General features: G+C 33.9%; 1 protein-coding gene and 1 long non-coding RNA gene across 6 annotated transcripts; one reads left to right on the forward strand and one right to left on the reverse strand.

Annotated features, from left to right (window-relative positions):
• Positions 1–6,670: 6,670 nt before the first annotated feature.
• LOC115953474 lies at positions 6,671–13,097 on the reverse strand. Of its 3 annotated transcripts, none has more exons than XR_004083713.1 (3): positions 12,867–13,097; positions 7,370–9,479; positions 6,671–7,146 (listed from the first exon to the last, which is right to left on the reverse strand). It is a non-coding gene; the product is annotated as an uncharacterized LOC115953474 (long non-coding RNA). The 3 variants fall into 3 exon arrangements; XR_004083714.1 differs by lacking the exon at positions 12,867–13,097 and having other exon boundaries at positions 7,370–8,935; positions 9,351–9,816; XR_004083715.1 differs by lacking the exon at positions 12,867–13,097 and having other exon boundaries at positions 7,370–7,774; positions 8,066–9,816.
• Positions 13,098–13,833: 736 nt separating this feature from the next.
• On the forward strand, positions 13,834–22,747 carry LOC115953472 (probable glycosyltransferase At5g03795). Of its 3 annotated transcripts, XM_031071127.1 has the most exons (4): positions 16,542–16,624; positions 16,750–16,817; positions 17,761–18,328; positions 22,065–22,747. In XM_031071127.1, exons 1-4 carry the CDS (start codon positions 16,557–16,559, stop codon positions 22,567–22,569), a joined length of 1,209 nt encoding a protein of 402 aa, XP_030926987.1. In that variant the 5' UTR covers positions 16,542–16,556; the 3' UTR covers positions 22,570–22,747. The 3 variants fall into 3 exon arrangements, with proteins under 3 accessions (XP_030926986.1, XP_030926987.1, XP_030926988.1); XM_031071126.1 differs by lacking the exons at positions 16,542–16,624; positions 16,750–16,817 and adding an exon at positions 13,834–14,531; XM_031071128.1 differs by lacking the exon at positions 16,542–16,624 and having other exon boundaries at positions 16,798–16,885.
• Positions 22,748–23,408: the final 661 nt, after the last annotated feature.

Consider the following 23,408-nt stretch of genomic DNA (forward strand, 5'->3'; position numbering starts at 1 on the left):
GGTCTCAAAAGTTTTAGCCTAATGAATCAGGCAATGCTGGCGAAACAATATTGGAGATTATGTCACAATCCAAATTCCTTAGTTGCAAGAACTTTCAAGGCAAAGTACTATCCTAGGGGATCCATTCATAATTGCTCTCCTAAAACACATCAATCATGGTTTGGAGGAATATTATTAAATCTGATAACCATAAACTTAAGGAAGGGAGATGGTGGGTTAATAAGGGTTTAGATATCCCTTTAAGGGATCATGAGTGGTTTAGGTGTCAGCCCACTATGTTGAATAATCCCTGCATAACTAATGACTTTGTAGCTGATCTTATTAATCAAGAGACTCACACTTGGAAAGTTGAATTAGTTAGAGCTTATTACCCTTTTCCTGTTTGTGAGGAGATACTACAACTCCCCCTGCCCAAGACTAATACTAGAGGTGACAAACTATTGTGGAAGCACTCAAAGAGTGGGGATTTTGAGTTTAAAACAGCCTATAGACTTCTCATTAAGGACTACTTGGCATCTTCTGCAGTTTTGTCATAGGGTGAATCATGTTGAAAGTAAAGTTTGGAGACTGATTTGGAGGATAAAAACTCCACATAAGATTTGTACCTTTGTTTGGAAACTATTGCATGATAGCCTTCCAACTCTGCAACTACTAAAAACAGGGGAATTACTGATAATGGGCTATGTCCTATGTGCAATTGTGAAGAGGAATCCACTACTCACCTGTTCTTGCTTTGCCACTTTGCTCGAGCTTGTTGGCATAGTTCACCTTTAGCTGTTCATACCTCTAATATTATTGACACATCAATGCAGCAATGGTTAAGTAATTTGGTTATTTCTCACAACTAGAATGAAGAAGGCCTTTTAGAATATATGCAGAACATTTTTACCACATTGTGGACTATTTGGTTTCGTAGGAACATGGTGGTTCACAAAGGTAAACAACCCAACCCCATGGAAGTAATCCTAATAGCCCAAACTTTGTCTCTTGTAGGTACAAAGAGGTCTTCTCCAGTCAACCTAGTCCACATATCAGATGTAGCAGGCCAAGCAATGAGCCCAACATAGTCACTGGATAGTGGCAGCTCCTGATTAAAATTGCAGGGACTAGAAGCTCAAGGCTCAATAGGAGTGCTTGAGCTTATGAAGCTAAAGATCAGCAGGGAGTTATCAGATTTTATGGTGTGGCTAGTAGCAAAGCAAGTACAACTAATGGGACTGTGTAGGAAGCTTTGATGGAAGCTGTCATCATAGTTAGAAATCATGGTTTTCAAAGGATCCTTATTTTGACCAACAACAAAGACCTAATCCAACTTGTTAGTAAATCCAAGAAACCAACTTGGCAAGAGAGGTCTCTCATTGCTGATTTGGATGTTTTGTATTAGAATGGGTTGCTTTGTAAGCTGTTAAAGGTTCCTAGGATTGTGCTTGATTTTGTATATAATGCCGCATCTCTAGCAGTTAGAATGCCAATTCACCAAAGTTGGGCTGATCCAACTTTTTTGTAATCTGATAACTTTGTATCTTCCTTCTGTGGTATCAAAAAAAAAAAAAAAACCTTCTAGTCCTCACTAGTCATTGGCACAATTCAAAAATATTTAACAATTTTGTAAAATCTAGATGTTGAACTACATTATGTTAATAATGATGAAGTTCTTTTTTCAATAAGAGTTTTTCATGATTTGTGAATTCTTATGGATAAATTTATTTATGAACAAACAAATACCATTATTTTTAAGAAAGATTTATTTGTCTCTCAAAGATCCAAAGCTGAGTTAAGAATAAGCTACTCCATTATAAGTTAACTAAACCGAATAAGCAACTCAATTATATGTTCACTAAACCAATTATTGGATTCTTGTAATTGAGAATCTATTATAGTATAAAAATATCTAATCAATAATGATGCTCAATTGTAAAATTATCTTACTTATGGTAGGGGGAAAAAATCCAAATAATCCTTTAGGTGGGGCTAGATAACATGGTAGCACCCAAATTCTAAAGTCTTAAACTTTTAAGGGCTAGTTTCAAATAAGCCAAAATGGAATTGCCACTTATTTTTTTAAAAGAAAAAAAAAACTTTATGAAATACTTCTTTATTGAAAAACTTTGAAATTATATATAACAAAAAATAGAAAAATTACATGGTTTTGATCGTAGTTGCACTCTAGAAAAAAAAAATATCACTTTGATCCTAGATACAATTGTAGAATTGAAAAGCACATTATTTTGGTTTCTAGTTACAAACTAAAAATTAAAAAAAATTACATTGTTTTGATTTCTAGTTACAATTTAGAGACAATGTAAAATTACATTAAGAAGGAATTAGTCTACAAAGTCAAAATCTAAGTTTGGAGGTCAGGTTACGAAATGATAATGTGTTAACCACCCACTCCACCTGACCTAACGATCAGTCTTTGTGAAATTAAAGGTCATATCATGTTATGCACTAGTCCAATCATGTTATCATACTATACAGTGCAAAGGATTAAATGTGGTCATCTTGTGATTTTTTCAAAAAATAAAAATCTAATCCAATATACACACTCATAATATAATATGCATGGACATTATAATAAACCCATTTAAAAAAATATCGTGATTTCATGTAATTGACTATAATAAGAATTAAATTGGGTTTAAAGATATACTTGTGTCCACTGCACCTTTCAAGTGATTTAATGGTGAATTTTCATCACCATGTCATTTCACAAGGGCAAAATTGTAAGTTTGGTTGTTTGATCTCCAAATACATTTCATGAAATAAATCTTGAGGTCATAACGATTGAAACAACAATTCATAAGCCTCAATTGGACAACCGGATTAAAAGATATCCTGAAAACAAGTTTTAAGGGTAACGTGCACCTGCATGAACTAAGTCTTGACCACACATAATTATAAAAACTTAATTCTAATTGGACTAATTTTAGTCCAATTTAAATTAAATGATATGTCATAACACTATTGGTTAAGGATAGGGTTTATGGTAGGGTTGCATGCACCAAATTTAATCCAAAGACAAAGCATTAGTTGATTCCTTGAGAAATTGGCGAAAATCAATCAATTAAGTAATTAATTGGTTAATTTGATATATTTGAAATTGATTTGCTGAGCTTGAGGACCAAGGAAGTCTAACAAGTAGGTCAAAATTTGAAAGGAATCGAATGTCAGTTGAATTGGGAAGAACCAGACCAAAAAAGGAAAAGATTTGGAGATCTCTGGACCAAGTGCCGATCGATTTTCCTTCGGAAAATCTGAATTTCCCTTAGTCCCACGTCGATTGAAGCTCGTTCTAAAACCTCCAACATCTAGCATAAATACCCTATCCATCAACTATTCAAGGACCCCAAAATCTTAGAGCTTCCTGGAAAACTGAGATTTCTCTCCCTCTTGATATGTTGCCTAGCTTGAAGTGTTTGGAGTGTTGTGCATGAAGGTAAGGTTTCTAAACCTCTTCTCTTTATTTTTATGCCTTAGGTTTTTAGATTAAAACATGTTTAGTTTCTAGGTGTTTCACATGTTCTTGTTTGTTAGCATGTTAGATCTAGGATGTTCATAACCTTGCATGAATTAGAGTTTTTCAATTTCAATAACATGTTCACATAGTCTTAGAATTAGGGTTTTTTCAATTGCAATAACATGTTCACATGCTCTTAGAATTAAGGTTTGACATTCTAAGTAACATGTTCATATGCTCTTAGATTCAGGTTTGTCACACATCATACTCTTATTAACCATGCTTATTAATGCTTGTTTCAATCTCTACAATCACTAGTTCATGGATGATATAAATTGTTTGAATGATACAATATGATAATTTTCCACTATAGTCTAGAAGACTGGTTTCATAAGGTAGGTTGGGTGCTTAACACCTTCCCAATCTTGTAATTTAGCTTTTGAACTTAGATCAAGGGTTATTAGATTAGACTTATCCTTGTGATTTTCTCTTTCTAGATTGTAACTAGGAATCAAAGCGATGTACTTTTGTTTTAGATTGTATCTAGGATAAAAGCGATGTAATTTTCTAGTTATTGTTAAAGAGATGTACATTTTCAATTCATCAATAGGAATGATGCACTTTTCAATTTAATTTCCTTATTTTTCCAATTAAATAAGTGATGACTCATTGTAAAACTCTTGACCTAGGCGGGATATTAAAAATAGTAGAACTTCTCCACTGTCTCTCGAGAGGTAATAACACGATTCCACCCATTCGCGTGAGACATGGCCAAAACCCTAATTCTTTTAGGTTTGGGTCGGGGTGTAGTCTCTCACAATAAGCAACTTAATGTCTCTCTCAAAAAAGTTCCCTCAAAATTTTTGCATAATTTATTTATGTTGGAATTTTCAAAATTGGAGTTTGTCCCCAACCTTAGAAAAGTTGTTAAATATATATATATATATATATATATATAGTATAGTGGATGCTTATATTTATAGAAGAGAATGGATTGGAGAACTTGAATTTCCTCACACCTGTCATGTACTTGCAGACCATTAATTCATTTATGCAATATTTTCCATCGCGTGGCATAATTTTCATGTAATTAAGGCCAGAGGTTCATGTTGAGGACATTTGTCAAGAACTTATGGCTCATGATTGAGTAGAATATATCAAGTGAATGTGCTCTTAATGACATGATTAAGTTAGTGATAATATTGGCTTTAAGCTAAACCCCTAGAGATCAATGCTCACCACAAACTAGTGATGAGATGTAGTGTTAGATTCATTTGACGACCGTCTCTGATGTAATTGCATAGAGATATTTCATCAATATCAAAATCATCAAGAATTTGACTTATTGACATCTTTTGTTTGTAAAATGGGTGACTTGTTGACCATTAATCCATTATGCAATATTTTTCACCATGTGACTATATTCTTTTAAATATATTTGTATTTTTAAACAACGTAAGACAGTTATGTTAGGGTCATATTTTATGTAATTGGCTAATCTTTTGACAAAATGCACTTTACTTATAATTGGGTAGATCTAAGATAGGTTTAATACATCAAAAAATATGTTGTTCAAAGCATATCAAGTGTTCGTATTAAAAGTCATGAAGATTGGTCCAAGAAATAAATGAAGAAAAGTTGTCCATTAAGTCTTGACAGATAGCTTGACAGATGCCTGCTATCGAGACTTAATGTGAAGCTCGATAGCAGCTCGATCTATTGAGATTTACGATTTTTAGTTTTCCAGATTTGAAATTCAACCTAGGCTTTTGTATTTGTTTAGGGTTTCTTTTCTCACAAATCTAGACATATAAAAGGCTTATTTTGAAAGCCGTCAAGACATGGATACAGAGACCTAGAGATTTATTTTCTCTGTGAAAAGCTACTGCATTTGTACACCATAGAGTTTTGTAATCAAGTGCTTTTTGATTTTCATTGTTAATAAAATGAAGAACTTTGTAGCCAACAACATCTATTCAAGTTGTTGGAGTTAGTCATGTACTGGGATCCGTGCAAATGGTTAGTCACAGATTGGAGATTTGTGTATTTGATCTTTATGGAGTGACCATCGAGACAAGGATGCGCGGTGGTCACTTGTCACACATCATAAAATTCCATTAAAGTTAGCAAAAATGCTTTACAAAGCAAATCATGAAAGGTAAATTCACAAATAAAGCACAAGATAGCTCCATGTTTTACGGGTATACCACAAGATGTCGTGTATAATTTGCCCTCCATGAACGAAATAAATGATCATTTAAATTAATTTTATGAGTTGGTAAATAAAAACTAAAAAGGTGGAGTTTGTATATTTATCAGCCTAATAGGTTATTTAACACTCAAATATTCAAAACTAACCATGTCACATTTTGAATGTTCATTTGACCAGATCATTTGACTTTCAAGTTTTAAGGGACTGGAAAATAAGAAGGTGGAGTTAATATATCTTTCAGCCTAATTTTTTATAGGAAATTATTTATCCCTCAAATATGCAAAAGTGACCATGTCATAAACTTTTGAGTTTACTCAGTTGACGACATTATTATTCATATGTTTGCGATTATAGTGTATTGTTTATTTTTTAAAAAAAAAAAATTAATACCAAAACAAGTTTACATTAAAAGCAAAACAATTACGATAAGCAAGTGCATAAGAAACACTTAGTCTTTTTTATTTTTTTTTGAGAAGAAGAAACACTTAGTCAATCTACTTAGTCAAAAAAAAAGAAAAGGAAATCAGATAAACAATAATTATGCCATTTTTTTTTCTTTAAGTGACTAGCATTATATCGATAAATAGTTCTTACACATCATACACAGAAATCAGATTCCGTTACATTTTTTTCATGAATATTTTATGATAAAATCATAATGAAATAAGATCAAGAAGTTTTCTTTTGTAAAAAGAGCATGAACCAGCATCACCTCCTGAAGAATAAACAATGAATTTCAATATTCATTAATATAGCGATGTGAGTATTAGGTTAGCAGCATGAATATCTAGGCATCAAGCATAACTTCAATTCAAATAAAGCCATATCGAAATTATAAGAATTCATGTTAAGCCCACCTCTTTGATATTCTATTAGTAAATCTTCCTATGGAATTAAAGCTTACAACATGAGGTGAGAAATCATGCTACGCATTGTATTTGAAAAGGAAAAAAAAAAAAAAAAAAAGTAAACTACACCACTTTTTTTTTTTGGGTTGTTGTTGTTGTTGTTGTTGATAATCTTCAATTTCATTGATCAAACTAGAGTAGGATACAAATTGGAACTATAGTCAACCTCACAAGCAGATCTATGAACATCAGGGAGACTGAGTTTATTGTAACTTATGTAGGACTTAGATGATAAAAGGGAGAGCTTGGTAGCAGTTTGGGGTACTGCATTACAGTCTCTCTTAACCCAATAGAAAAAACAACTAAGAAAAATATCTTTAAGGCTTAAAGTGTGGCTGATGATGCTACTGATGGTCTACACCACCTATTTGATGCATTATGTATATGAGAAACAATTTCTGCTGTCATAGTACAACTTTCGTTCTATTGAGGGTATTCCAATGAGTTCCCTCTTTGTCCACTTCAAATATCTCTAAACAAAGTCCTATAGTAGCATAGTGATAATGGTATCCTTTATGGTGCATGATTCATCTGTAGTTGAAACTCATCTCCCCTCCTCCATTATCTACCTATCAAAAAAGGTCTCAAAACATTAAAATAAAATTTGAATTTATAAATTAACTTTATTTCAAACAAAATGGGCTAACTACAAATATAGACTGAAGTTAAAGATAATCTATATTTGTGAAATAAAATCCAAATGACTATCACATTAGCTAAATTAAATCATATATTCAAAGCTACATTAACATGAACCAACCAATATTAAGGACATAATACTTGAAGTAATACCTTTTAGGTAGATAATGATGCCTTTCACTTACTAAGGCAGACTCTTGCCTTTTTAGATAACCAATTCATCTTTATCATTGTAGTCACACAAATCCGATCTTTTATGTCATCAGCAAATCTGAAAAAAGCATGCCTCCAAGTCCTATTGAAGAAGAGAGCTCCACAAATTGCCCAAAAGCCAGTTGTGAATCCAAGTCCCATATAGAAGCTGGAATTTTTAGAGTCAACTTCAACATTACCTAGCACAAATTCAATTTAAGTAAACCCAAGAAATAGTTTTCCTTGAATATGCCTTCCATAAAATCAATTTGAGTATCCCCAGGAAATCTTCCCCTCCCTTGCCCCATCGCCTAAGGCCACCATCTCATTTCCGACACTTCGTTGCCCAATTGTAGATTTCTTTTGCTGACACGTCAGTTCAAAAGTGATTGGATGTTCACATTAACTCTACTTGAATAACTTTAAACTTTTTAAATACTAAATTTGTTCAAGGAGACTAGTAAAGAAGTTAAGGTAATCAACAGAACAAATCAAAATATCTTTCCCTCGAATCAAGATAATCCCACTACTTCAAACATAGAAAGGATGGGTCACAAGAAAATTCTAAGATCCTAAACATCTCATGCCACACTTACACAACTTCAAGCTCATAATGCAACATTGGAAAAAGTTTCAGGATTGCAAATAGAACCTTACCAGGACAATCAGTAGGTTGGCCATTCTTGCCAACAGCAAAACCAAGGCCACTCCAACAAGGAGTGGCTGTTGGTTGTGGAGGCAATTCATGTGCATCACCTATCCTTTTAGTATCAAGAATGAGAATTTCATCCATTAACATGAAGAAACTTTTAATCTGAGCATGGACATTTTCTTGGACTTGGCTCGTTGATCAGCAAGAGAGGCTTTACTAGCCATTCTATGATCACCTTTGCATCTGCCTCATCAGCATTCCTTCCCAAACGGTTGTAGTTGGAGTTTAGCACAATTCAATGATGTGCAAAAAATCATTAGTAATTGGTACTTTAATGGGAGAACTAGAACACACATGGCACACCCACAAGCTCTTAAGTAATTAGAACCAAATGTGGAAATTTTGTAATAATTAATTGAGACTTATTCTGTACCTAAACAGAAGATAGGTACTAAAAACCCAAATAATGCAGTTATGGTCAATAAAAAATGTGTTGTACATATAAACCTTTCTCTTTTATTCTCTTCACAAATTCATAAGTTTTATTATAAAAATTAAAATGCCATAAATTGCATTCTAACTTCATGTGTTTTCTAAATGTATGCCTGGCATAAGTAAAAACAGTTCATTGTTGACAATTTGATAAAAAAAAAACTAACCATTGAAAAAAAAAAAAAACTTATTAAATACAAGGAGGAGCAGTACAATAATTATTAAAGACAGCAAGGTCCACAAGAATCAAATGAAAGTGTTAGGTGATGGAAATGTCGAGAGCCTCTGCGCAACAAGATGTAGAAGTGAGCGGTGATACATGATCATGTATATCAAACTAAGTGCTGCAGACAACGCAAAGCAAATTTGCCACCAAAGGAAACCTAAGGAATTTCACAATTGTTGGACAAGCAAATTAGTAGAAGACAAAAATACTGATTTTTGGATTTTGATGTTTTCCTATAATACAAAATTTATCCAAGCTTAACAAGTACATATCCTCCAATACATTAAGCATAAACTAATAGTCTTGCAATCAAATCTAGATGCAGAAACATTCTAATTTGATTCCAGTACAGAGATTATGATATGAGACACTGCTTATATGCACAATTGTAACAAATTTTGTAACAATCAAACATATTTGACAGCTATGGATTATGAAACAGGCACCCAGTTGAAGCCTTCTCATCCAACCTCTGATGGGGTAAGGGTTGATTTGATGTTATTGGGAAACATATTCAGGAAAAAGTTTGAAACATTATCCGTATAATTAAAAGAACACCAATTAGTGCTTACCAAATAAGGAGATTAAACTGGAGGGAATAAGTCTAGCTGGGAGAACATCCTTATACTTCTAGAGATATTGATCCCCTTTTTTTCCCACATATCCATGTATTTGTTAGCCAGCAACATGCCATCCAAATACTAAAATGAGAATTGATCACAATCTTGCACTTTCTTGCTATAAAATAATCTGGATCTTTATATGTGTTACCTCCAATACAACAACTTCCAATCAAGGGCCTAACGAATATCAATCAAAACTGAGAACTTCACATAACCTTTATATTCAATTTGGTTTCCAAGGTTTCAACCAAAATAATGTCATGTTCTAGGTTACAAACTGGTTGAATTCCTTATTTAGCTACAATAAGAATGGCATTCAGAAAAGAACAAATACTATTGAGAGATGCTACATCTACAACATTTTTACAACAAATCATAGGTGGTTAGTTGTTATTGGTTCAAATTTGAAACTAACACTAAGATTACTTTTTTGCCCTAACAATAACAACCAATAACAACCTGCTACTTAGGATTTGTTGTAAAAATGTTGTAGACAAATCATTTCTCATATTATTTTAGAGCTTTAACTTCAATGAAAAGAAGCCAAGAGATATTCTAGAAGGTATTAATAGCATCAAAGCTTGCAAGTAATCTTTTTGTTTTTATTGGTATGTTACATGTATGGGTGGGTCATGAACTTTCAATGTCACTTGCCACCTTGCGCTTAAAAGAGGGGGAAATGCTCATTCACAACATTGAAGTTTGCAAGAAATCTAACACCTAGAGCATATTACCATTCCAAAAAAATATATAAAATCTACGGTTCATCTAAGAATATTATTTAGAAATAAAAAGGTTAAAAATTATAGAACGAATCACATCACAAACACAAAAGCATGATTTCAAGAAAGACTTTATAAAAGCATGATTCCAAGCTTTTCATCTTCTCATCTTGAGAGGAAATTTGATTTCTCAAAAATTCATTCTTTTTATTAGATTCATCTAATCTAACAACCAATTCCTCTTTTTAAAGATTAACCAATTTTAACTCTTCCTTGAATTTCCAATTAAGTATTTAGCAATCAAACGATCAATATTATGATTTTGCTCATATGTCATAAATGACAATTTTTTTTCTTTAGTGTGAGGTTAAGAGATGTTGCAAAATAGGGTGTCTACATATACCAACCACAACTCTGATACACTATCCCTATTGAAGCATATTGATTTTAACTTTTAGCTTTTAAGTAGTTTTGGTTTGTGTTAGCTATTTTGGGTGGTAAAATTATTTCGATCGGAGCAGTACAAAAAAAGAATATATATTTTCTTTACTTTAAAAAAATGACAAATGTCACCGGTGGTAGAACTTGTACGAATAGTAGTGTCAGTAAACATGCCACTAATTTTTCTTCTTCCATGTCACCCATGCCACATCCCATCACCACTTCCTCTTCATTTTCTACACTTCACTTTTCTTCTTTTGTCTCGATTGCTTCCTTGCTCACCTTAATTTCTCTTATTTTTTTACTTTGTACAAATGTTATGTCTTTTGTGTACTTATGTTCTAATTTTTATTTTATTTTTTTGCCTTCTTGCATGTCAGTTTGTGAGTAAATAAGTTCTAGAGTGAATTAAATGGCGATTGCGAGTGGGGAAAGAAAGTATCTCCTATGCAAGCTCAATGAGGCGGACTTCACAAGTATGTGGGTCCCACGCCTACAAGACCTACAAGCTTGTGAGAGGTTAGCTCCATAGAGCGGGCTTATAAGAAAAATTGTGGTGGGTGAGAGGGTGTATATTTGAGGAAGGTATCTCATGTGCCTGGCTTATGCACCCTCTTTCTAATTGACATGTGGATCCCATGTGTTAGTGAGAAAGAGGGCGCATAAGCCTAGCACATATGAAAATTTCTTGTATAATTGTCTTTTGTCATTTGTGTAAGTATGTTTCTTAATTTATTGTTTTGTCCACCCATGCAATTCCCAAAAAACTAGCTAACACATTAGCATGTTAACCTTTGTATTAAAATATAAGAAAAAAAAAATACATGAACTCACGCAATGTCAGTTGAGCTAAAACAACTTAGATTAGCAATAATCTTTATGGTTAACAAAATGTAGACTTTCTATAGAGCCAACATTTAAGTTGAGACATAAACATACATATAGAGATTCGAAATAAATTATGAAAGTTTTGAATAAACAAATAAGTTCATAAATGTACAAATATATATATATATATATATATGTGTGTGTGTGTGTGTGTGTGTGTACACCTCTTTCTCTCTCATTTTAAATTGATCACTTTTACTCTTGTACATCAAGTGTAAAAGCAATCACTTTAATTTTTAGTGACTAAAACTAAAAGTGCTCATGGGCTAAAGTTTAGAGATTAATAATGTATTTTGGCTTCATTAATTGTGAAACGATAAAATGAAACATTTTATTTTTTTTAACCAAACCGAAACACTGTACGATATGGTTTTGATAACTTTGATCAATGGTTTTTGGATCACATTGTATGGGGTGGAAGTGCAAGCACAAAGGGTGAAATATTTTCAAGAATCAAAGGTAAATTACACCAATCTCCCCTGAGAATTATTGAAATGACCTCTCACTAAATATTTGTACAAGTGACCCTTCCCCTTAAGCACTTACTAGACTCTAAGCACTCATGAGCGTGCTTAGAGGCTCTTTTTTTTTTTTTTTTTTTTTAAAGGTTAATAATTTTCATTCGTCATAATTCACGATTGTTTCATTCTTCAATCACAAAAATACTAAAGGTGTGATAAGATTTAAATAAAAAAATTATTTCACCCACAAACGCATAATTTCAACACACCTCTAGATGTTTTTGTGATTGAAGGATGGAACAATTGTGAATTATGATGAATGAAAATTATTAACGTTAAAAAATCAAATAGAAAAGCCTCTAAGTAAAACCCAAACCACTCTTCTTAATCTATCAAATCAACTTGCAAATAAGTTAAAAAGAGAGTTACTAATGGTAATATTTTGGTTGTTGGAAAAACAATTCTCAACAATTTGCTAATAATAAATATTTCAAATTTCCTTTAATTTTCTATGATTCCCATTCTACAAAAGAAATAAAGGAGTATTATAGTGCAATCAAAAAATAATAATAAAGAAGATATAAAAAAAAAAAAAATAGGAACAAATTTATTTTGTGAAGGTTTGAAAGAAAAAAGGGGGGGGGGGAGGGGACACGAAAAACATGTGAAAGGGATTTTAGTCCTATAAATTATTAGTACATCTATAAATGTATTATTCTAACTCTTATTTTAGAAGAGCAAAAAAAATTTATTAAATTAAATCAATTGCTTATACTGGTCTAGAATTTTCACTTAAAAAAATCCATTCTTATCTATATTTAACAAAATACCAAAGCAGATTTTCAACTAGAATATTGCATAAGAATATTTGCACATTAGCAAATTACCAATCTATTAAGCTACAAACTTTGAAAACACAAATACACATAAATTTCAATTAACTGAAAACTTACGTCTTTTGCTCGTTGTACTGTTTATTATTAGATTTGGGTTGCTTCAAAGGTTTTTCCTTTCCACCTACAAAAGAAAAACCCTTTTTTACGCAGGCATGAGATTCTTTAGGAAAAGTGAGGATTAAGAAGAGAGACAAATGTAATTGCTACATAAAATAAATGATCTCTAATTCTTTGAGAAAGTTTAATCTCATAATTTTTTTTTTTTGATAAACATAATTATTTCTCTCACTAATTGATTGTTGTAAAAGTAATTTAGAATTAAATATTATTTTATACTTGAAATAAATTAGGTGGAGAGCAAAGAAGAAACTTGGTCTCAGTTGCAAACAGATCTTCTACATTTCTATGGATGGTTATGGATGGCCTGCAATTTGTTAATAACTTGACTTTGGCTATGTTTGGCAAGTACCGATAGTCTGCATATGAAAGTTATCCATATAAAAAGCGCCTGATTGGTAATAGATTTCGTGGCTAATGGAGAAAAAGATAAAGAAAAAGAGATTAAAAAAACATGTGAGATTAGTAAAAAATTACGGAAACAAAATACGCAAATTAATAAATTAATAGTTTCAATAATGTCAAAGAAAACAAACCTTTTTGAAATTGGAGGTTGTGATGAAGTGAGCAAGAAATTGAGGCAATATAAAAGTCTTTGGATACTGCAAAGAAACTAAAAAAGAGACGTGTGAGATATTTTTAAATAGAAATAGTGTGTGCTAATTTTTAGGAAAAAAAATGCGTCAAAAGTGTGTGAAATATGGAAAATTGCGTAGTGCTTTTTCTCACATGAATGATGGGCTCCATCATGTATTTAATTAGCGAGATCCACCATTCATGTGAGAGGAAAGAGTATGTATTTATAGTACTTCAAAAATATACAATAATTTTCTGTGAAGTATATCTTTTTCGTGTGAGATAAGATAATATGCGCTAATTTTTAAAGAAAAAATTATGTGTTTTTGAAAAAATATTTTTACAGTAGTCTACTAATGGTGCGTTTTTCAGCCGATAAAAAAGAAATAAAAAAATAAGGTAGGTAGGAGTGGGGTTGCTGTCGAAGAAAGGACACTTTTAAAAGAAAAGAAATCCAAGTACAAGGTTCTTTTTCAAGGCACTCCAAGTGCGTAGGAGGTTGGTAGCTTTCAACATCACAACACTCTGTGCTTCAAAACTGCCTATTTTGAGGCCATTTCCATGCAGGAGGTTGGTAACTTTCAGCATCACAACACTATGCTTCAAACTGCCTATTTTGACGCATTTCCATGTAAAAAAACCTAGGACTAAAAACTAAAAACGCAATGGCTCGCTCCTCCTTGCTGTTACACTACTTCTCAGGCTCAGGCTCAGGCTCATTCAGACGTATCTTCTTCTTCATCTTCACAACCTTAGCTCTCACAACCTCTCTCTTCATTCTCTTCTCCATATCCACCACCTCTAACCTCTTCACCCATTATCATCCACCTGACCCATCCTTTTTAGGCCTCAATTCTCCATTTGGGTCTTCAACTTTCTCTCCCCTTACTCGTCAAACCGTCTCTATTTCATTTCACAATCATTCCAAAACACCCTTTCAATTTCAAGTGCCCCAAATTGTTCATTTGGGAGAAGGAGGATTTGGAAGTCAACGCCCTCTAGAAGCTCGATTCCCCCCAGACGGTCATGGTATGTCAATTCTGGTTTTTTCGATCTGCTTCTGGGTCTGTCTTGCTTGTCTGAAAGTATTTCTATTGTGTGTGTGTTTTTTTTAATGGGTTTTGTGTGAATTTCAATCTTTGTGTGTACTATTTACTATTTTTGGAAAGTTGGAATCTTTGTTGTAAACCAAGGCAAAAAATAGAAAGCTTGTAGCTGGGTTCACTGGCATGTAAATTCTGATATTTGTTTTGAAGAGCTTGTTCTTCTAGTATTTATTTGGTATTTCCTATGGACTTTGGGGTGGGATTATTGTTTATAAACTTCTGCTAATATGTGATGGAAAAAAATTACTACTTGATTTTCTTGGCAAGGACTTTCATTGTCTTGAAATGGGAAATTAGAACCTAAGAAGAACGGGTGCATTTTCGGATTCGGGACTCGACAATTTTTGAAAAAGTAGGGTGCGGGTGCGGGTGCGGGTGCGGTGGGGTGCGGTGATTAAAAAATTATTAAAAATATTTTTATTTATATTTTTTATATATTTTTATTATTAAAATATTCTTAAAAAACACACCAAATTCACAAAACAAAGAAAGAAGAATGCAAGAAACACAAAACAAAAAAAAAAATGTCTTACACTCTCACCTAATCATGCCACATATCAACAATATCAGATCATGCACCCTACCACATGTACCCATCTCAACCCCAACGTGTCACATCAAGGTAAAATGACCAAAACAGCCACATGACTTTGGGTGCAACTAGTGGGTCCAATAGAATAAAAAGCAAAGGGCATTTTGGGGTAATCAAAGTCTTTTCATATTGCAACTCACTTGGTCACAGGCCAACAGAGTAGAGTAGCAGTTGTGTTATTGTGGGTTCCTGTGGTGCTGATGAATATGGCTATATCTCTGAATTCAGTTGTGGGTTTCAACTCAAGTAAGGCTTAGGTTCATGGGTTTCAACTCAACGGTAAGGCTTAGGTTTCAGTTTTTTGACAGCTAGGGCTTAGGTTTCAATTTTTTGCTAGTGCAATGCATGATTCAAGGCCGATTTCAGCCATTTCGGTCAGTTTCGGCCATTTCAGTCAGTTTCGGCCGCCGGCCAATATGCTCCAATATGACCCGATTCTAGCCAAATTGGCCCGATTCGGTGCGAATCGAAGCCGAGTCGGCACGAATCGGAGCCAAGTCAACGGGAATCCGTAAAAAAATAAAAATAAAAATCAGACCTGGCACCGAAGCGCGGGTAGCGGCGTAGCTCGTGTGTCGCCGCGTCGGACGCAAGTGCAGCGCCCATTTTGCCGCGTCTGTGCATCATAGATTAGAACCTCCATCAACTTTGCCTAATACAACCTCTGGCATTGTTGAGGTTAGTTCTTCAATCTGTTTTTCAAACCAAAACAACATCAATAATAAAAGGTTTTTGTTGTCCTTTTTTCGGCCAAAATGGGAAATTAACCCTGTTTGCCAAACAATATAATTAGTAGGCACTATTTTCAAACTATATTTTTTACTACCATCTCGAGTCTAAGAGGCTCGATTTTTGGGCTATAAATCAAGTCTTTGAGGGTCAGTTTTCATGTTCTGATCAAGTCTGATGTAGCGTTTTTTCCACGTGGTGCCTACCTAGAAATCGAGTCTCTAAGACTCGATTTATAAGCCAACCATTTAAAAATCAAGTAAAATGTTTTACGAATCAAGTCCTCTCTCACTACTCTCTCTTTTCTTTCTTCCTTTTCACCATTCTCCCCCTCTCCTCTCCCACCTGATCTACAATCCATTTTTTTTTTTAAATCTGGGTTTGTAGATTGCATGTAGGTGGTGGTGGTGGTGGATCCTGGTGGTAGTGGTTGCTGATTGGTGGTTTTGATGGGTGGGTGGCTGGGTGGGTTTTGATGGTTGCTAATCGATGGTTTTGATGGGTGGGTGGGTGGATGGGTTTTGTTGGTTGCTGATCGGTGGGTTTTGATTGTCGTGGATTTGGGCTTGCTCGCCTTGGGGTTTTTTTTTTTTTTTTTTTTTTTTGTGTGGTGGGTTTTGCTTAATCATGAATCTGTGCTTGTATTTGATGGTGGCGTCGCTGATGGGTGGCGCCAGTGGGTTTTGGAGAATCTTGTAGTAATTGACGCCCATGCCTTTTTGGCTTTCTTTTCTTCTTCGGCTTCTTTTTTTTTTGGCTCTGATTTCTTTGTTGTTGCTGTTGTTCTTTTTTATCTTTTATTCTTTTTTTGGGTTTCTAGAGAGATCGGCATTTCTTTGGCTGAAACCTGCAGTTTTGGTTGGAGTTTCTTTGCGACTGGTATGAGTGGTGAGGTTCTGTGTGTTATCTAGCTAGATCTGGAATGGGCTTAGACTATTATTATAAAGTTGTGTTTTGTAAGTCAAAGTCCAACTGCAACTTCCATTTTAATAAAACTTAAAATTGTCTTTTGGTCACATATAAGAAAAATTTGTATGACTACCCTTGAAATTTTCTTTTTTGCTTTATTTATTGCATTGATAGTTGAAGGTCAATTTGATCCATCTGCATGATGAGATCAGAGTTCGGTCTGATATAAAGAATATAAATATCTTGCAACTGAATGACCTTGTATCATGTATGCTTCGAAGGACCCTTGTACATCCATCTTTGCTCTGAATAGATAAAAGTGATCTTCTCTAAAATCTGCGAGTGCTTAATAGATAACTTGTCTATACTTAGAACAGATTTTTTTGGCTGCATCAGGTTCTAAAAATTTCAATTTGATTGTGGCTCTCTTAGCGTTTTTTTTCCCCAACAAATACATTCTTTATAAGCTATAGCTTCACTAAGAACAAGATGATAGAGAAAAAAAAAAAAAAAAGTCCTATTTTTAAGATATGTTTATGATGCTATGGATCGTTTGCTACTTGCTTATGTTGTCTTACGGTGGATACTTTGTTTGAGTACTAGGACACTTTTATGAAAGCAAGGTTAGCTGATTTTGCACTCTCATCTTGTATTGGTTAGTGTTTTGTGTCATATGAACAATTTTCGGAATGTGTCCAGCTTCAATGGAGTCAGTCATGCAATACAGTGGGTAATATCCTCATAATACAAGGTTATTAAATATGCTGGTTAAATCACAGGTGTGAAATATTTTAGTGAGTCAAACTGGAAGAGTGTATAATAGTATCCAACTTGATGGATATTTGCCCTTGTTTTACAGTAGAGGGATCTGTCACATTCAGATGAGTTCACCTGACCATTTGCACTGTTTTTTATGGTTCAGGAAACTATGTGAATTACAACGAGGTGTACCATGATAGAGATATCTTTGTGGAAGACTATAAGGAAATGAAGAGGAGCTTTAAGATATATGTTTATCCTCACAAGCGAAATGATCGTTTTGCAAATGTGCTGTTGCCAGTGGGTTCCAAACCTGGGGGTAATTATGCTAGTGAAAGTTACTTTAAGAAGGTCCTTATGAGTAGCCATTTCATCACAAAAGATCCAACCAAGGCAGATCTTTTCTTTCTACCTTTTTCTATTGCAAGCTTGCGGCATGACCCTAGAATTGGTGTAGGAGGTATTAAAGATTTTATTAAAGATTACATCCTCAATATTAGTCAGAAGTACCCATATTGGAATCGGACAGGTGGGGCTGATCATTTCTATGTTGCCTGTCATTCCGTTGGACGGTCAGCAATGGATAAAGCAAATGAAGTGAAATTCAATGCAATTCAAGTTGTGTGTTCTTCTACCTATTTCCACCCTGGGTACATTGCTCATAAAGATGCATGCCTGCCACAAATTTGGCCAAGACAAGGAGTCCTCCCTAATCTTTCTTCATCAAACAGGTGAGTTTGGTTTTTATTTTTATTTTCTAATTATCATTTATTTTACACTGGAAATTTTATGAAAATAGAGATTTATAAATCCTCTATGTCAAAGTTTAAAAAAGGCTGAGGATATTTTACAATCTCAGAAAGCCAGTATGAAAAGTCATCTTGGTTTATAATTTATTGATTTATTTGTTTTTTAAGAAGGGCATTTGGGTAGATGACAGCTTTTACGGCATTATATGTTATTCAGCTTATAGTTATTTAACATTTTCCCTTCCCATCTCCCCTCAAAAAGTGGGGGAAAGAAAAAAGAAAATAGAAAAAGGAGTTATATCTTAACTGACTGCACATCTCTTAGACCCAAAAAACCAGACGCATTTTGTCATGTCTCTTTTCCTTTACCATTGCAAAAGGTCGAAAATAATATTTGGCTTTCTTTTCTCTCATTTTTGTCTTGGAATTTCCTTTCGGCACCCACTGAAGGAGATCAACCTTTATTGTTTGATGTAGTTGGTAGTGGAGTTTAAGGAAAGGAAATTATTATTAAAAAAATCCATTTGAGTTGGAGTAGATCTAAGAATCCAATTTTATGTTCTTTCTTTGTTCCAGGCAACTGAACACTGTGAAAAGAGTGTCAATTCCTTTTCTAGGCAATTAAGCATAGCATTTGCACATGCTGCATAAGCTAGCATTCCTAGTATAAGACCTGTGAAATTGTTGATTGGGTCGGTTGTCAACCATTTTTATTGATAATTCTGCACCTTTTAGGGGAAAAAGTATTTTCCCCTTCTATGTTTGGGGTAGTTCACAAGTCCCTCCCTTATCTTTGAAACCAAATAATTTTGCCCTTTATGTTTGGAAAATGAGCTAATGCCCCCAATATGTTACTTTATCAGTTAAATCCAATGGAATCACCATGATTACAAATGCTATCCAAAAAAAAACTATGCAATCCTCAACTTTTTCTCTTTCTTGTGGTATACGACTAATAATTTCTTCAAAAAATTCCATTGGATTTAACTAAGAAAGAAACGGATTTGGGGTATTTGCTCATTTCCCCACATAGAAGGGGAAATTGGTTGGTTTCAAAGTTAAGGGGGAAATTGCAAACTACCCCAAAGGGCCCAAACATAAAGGGGGGAAAGTGCTTCTGATGTAGGACAACCTAGGCTTCCCACCTAAGGTGTTTAGAATCACCAACAAACAAATAATATGCAATCTCTGCAAATAATCTCAATAATAATAATAATAGTCTATAAACTACAAAATGAACCATCTAGAGCTTTATATATAGCTTCTAGGAATCATAATGATAAAGATAAACTCTCCTAAACAAATCCTAAACAATCTCAAATACTAATATGATAATCCTAACAATCTCAAATGCTAATCAAATACTAAAGATAAACCCAAATAAAGATAACATAAATGATAAAAATAATCTCCACAGATGTGCCATCATATGGTGTCCGCACTAGCTTCACCCCCCCCCCCCCCCCTTTTTCCCTAAAAAGATGCAAAATAATAAAATAACAATATCATGGCTAACACTCAACAAATCTTCACCTCTAGCCCATGAAGAGTTGTTTTAAATAGTACTCTCTTTGTGAAACATCATTGTTTATAAAAATAAAAATAAAAAATGTCCTTTGTCCTTAACAAACGATGTGATTACTTGAGTTAAAATGATATTTGAAAATTTTAGTCAAAATTTCCTTCGCAATCATCAATTAGATTCTTCGCAAATCTCACCATGCACCATCCATATCTATCTTCCCTTTGTGATGATTTAATCAAACGCTCCTCTCTACCTTTTGCTCCACCATGCAATTTACTTTTTAACTATATCAACTTGTATAAGTTCTTGAATGCTTTCTCTCTCTTTATTACCAGCAAAGAGTTATTTTTTACCCCTTCTATTTTAAGCATTTCCTTTCCAACCAATAGTACAGTCACCTAGGTGTCACATGAAGGTTGAAGTGAAGTTAAAAGCAAGGTTTTCAAACCCGGACCGTTCATTGAACCGTAAAAATGAGAGGTTCAAGATTTTTGAGGTCGAACTGGGGTCGAACCGTGATGACGTCATAATTAATTTAATAATTAATTAAAGCCTAAATATAAATATTAAATTTATAAAACTAGCAAAATTGACAATATATCTATATATATGAGGGAAATTTAATGATTTTCAAGCATATATTTAATAATTAAATAAGAAAGTTAATAAAATAAAATAATAACCATGAAAACATTAAAGTTTATGATTAATTTTTGAAGTAAATTTGAATATCTTTGAAGGATTTTAATTATAATTTTTTTTTATTCCTTATAAAAGATGGATAATTTAATTAAGTAGAATAAAATTGTAAAAAAAAAAAAATTGCTAGGGGTTGGACCGCACGGTTCTCACCGGTTCGTGTGGTCCAACCCCGGTTTTAGCGGTTTACGGAATTAACAAAAAATCCGATTTTTTAGGCTTAAAAAACCGATTTTCATCCCGGTTCTCGGTTTTCACGGTCCGACCTCCCAGTCCTGTCCGATTCTGAAAACTATGGTTAAAAGCAATACGACTTGATTCTCCTCATCACCTTCCTTCAGATGTAGCTAATACAACACTTTAATCAAAGTTCAAATACAAATTTGTAAGTGATTTTCACACACACATTCATAATCAGACATAGTGAAAAGTCTATGTAGTGCCCTAATCAATCCTTGTTGCACCATCTTTGACAATGCTTATCCAAAGACATTATTTTCCCATCGAAGGATTTTACCTTGAACTTTGTGCTGGCCATCTATAAGATCCTTAACTAATAGGTTTAATATCAATTTGTGTAAAAAGTACACAAAATTATAAAATAGCAAGCTAAGACACAAAGTATGACATGATTAATTATCTGTCACAGGTAAATCAACTATCAACAATATGGATTACAAACTATTAACTCTAAAAGTCACATGCTTAACACTCTCAAATCTAGGACCCCAAGTTACACAACTAATGATGCTCCTACACTATCACACTAGAAAAATTGTCTTCCAATTCTCACACTATACAAAGTTATACGACCACTCATATCTATAGACCATTTTACGTTTTATTTTATTTTTTTTACTGATATGGGATTACTACTCTTATAGAGGAGCTATTCCACCCACTGTTTTAAAAACCGGACCGGACCGGCCGGTCCGACCGGTTCAATCGGGAACCGGAAGCCAATCCAGTCCGGTTAAAACCCCCAAAACCGGTCAAGAACCGGTCAACAACCGGAAAACCGGTCAAAAACCGGGGTTGAACCGGAAATTCTAAAAAAAACGGTTCTTTGTCCGGTTCGGTTTTTAAAACCATGATTCCACCTCCTTACTTGTCAATGTGGGATTCCAAAGCTAATAAGGACACCTTGTCTACTAGCTCATAAGTGGGACCCAACACCACGAAATTACAGAATGGAAAGAATAGTCATCTATTTGTTATCTGATTAACTTCTGAACCAGGTTTCAGTTGATAAACCTAACAGCCAAAGTAGGTTAATTATTATGCTATAAACTATTCTGGCTAGTTTCTGTCTACTCATTTTTGTTTTTCTAATTTCGCTATTGAGGGAGGGGGAGCTGTATCCATGATATATCAATTTAGCATGCATTGAGATATATTAATGTTAATAAAAATTATGTCGTCATGGTTTTATTGTTGCTGTGATGTCTGAATCAACTGGAACTCATCTTGCTTCCATTACAAATGAAATTACAGGAAGAAGCTCGCATTCTTTGCTGGAAAAATTAACTCCCCAGTTCGAGAAAAACTTCTTCAAGTATGGAGAAATGACACCGAGATCTTTGCCCACTTTGGCCGGCTCAGGACTCCTTATGCTGATGAGCTGCTTGGGAGCAAATTCTGCCTCCATGTTAAAGGCTATGAAGTAAACACAGCTCGTATTGCAGATTCACTATATTATGGTTGTGTTCCTGTGATCATTGCCGACTACTATGATCTCCCATTTGCAGACATATTAAACTGGAAAAGTTTCTCAATTAATGTTGCCACTTTAGATATCCCATTGCTTAAAAAAATCCTTAAGAGGTTAAGCTTTGAAGAATATCTAATGTTACAAAGGAATGCATTGAAGGTGCGAAAACATTTCCAGTGGCACCTTTCCCCTGTTGATTATGATGCATTTTACATGGCTATGTATGAGTTGTGGCTTCGTCGGAGTTCTGTAAGGCTGCCCTTGAATGCTTTTGTTCATCCCAATTGACCACCGTAAATTATTCTCAAAGTGATTTTTTGTTTCACAATAGCATTGGCCTTTTGTATTACTTATTACTGATTAATTTTCTCTATAAAGCAGTTCAGCATGTCATATCAGTAACTCCGGAAAATGTATAAATTGTTAATTTGTTATATGAAGATTGTGAAAGGGAAATAAGGGGTGCCGTTGGCTACACGCCTGTCAAGATCTTCAATTTTAAGATTGCAAGCTATTCCCAGCAGAAAAACAGTGAATCAAAACAAAACAAAAGAACTATTAGGCATGGTATATTGCAGCATGTTCTTGCGTGTTTTCTGCACACAGCATTCTACTTCTTTTGCTAGGTTTGTAAAACTGCCCTACCGCTCAAAGATGAACTGTAATTGCAGGAGTAAATTATTGAAAACAGATCTATATCAGAGATTGGAAACTTTTAAGCTCTGAACCCTATAGGTGAAATACCACAATTAAACACATATTGAGGTTTGAAACTTTGAATCCTCCTGAATTAAAATTTGAAGATTTAAGGGGTTGTCATGAACGTTTAACATCTTTATCATTGCTCTTCTCAACATCATAATTGTCCATTTTAATCCTCCTGGATTAGATTTTTTAAAGATTAAGGGGATATTTATAAACGTTTACTATCATTATCATTGCACTTCTCAACATCAATGCATCATAATTATCGTGATAATCTTTGAAGTACCCATTTTAACTGAAAAAAGAATCTCTAAAATAGCTTATTGGAAGGGAAAAAAAAAACTACAATCATGTACCTTCAAGACATGGTTTGTATCATATATGACTTAAAGGAAATTAGTAATAATTTGTAGATAACCAAA

This window comes from Quercus lobata, chromosome 7 (assembly GCF_001633185.2).
Source record: "Quercus lobata isolate SW786 chromosome 7, ValleyOak3.0 Primary Assembly, whole genome shotgun sequence".
Lineage (NCBI taxonomy): Eukaryota > Viridiplantae > Streptophyta > Magnoliopsida > Fagales > Fagaceae > Quercus > Quercus lobata.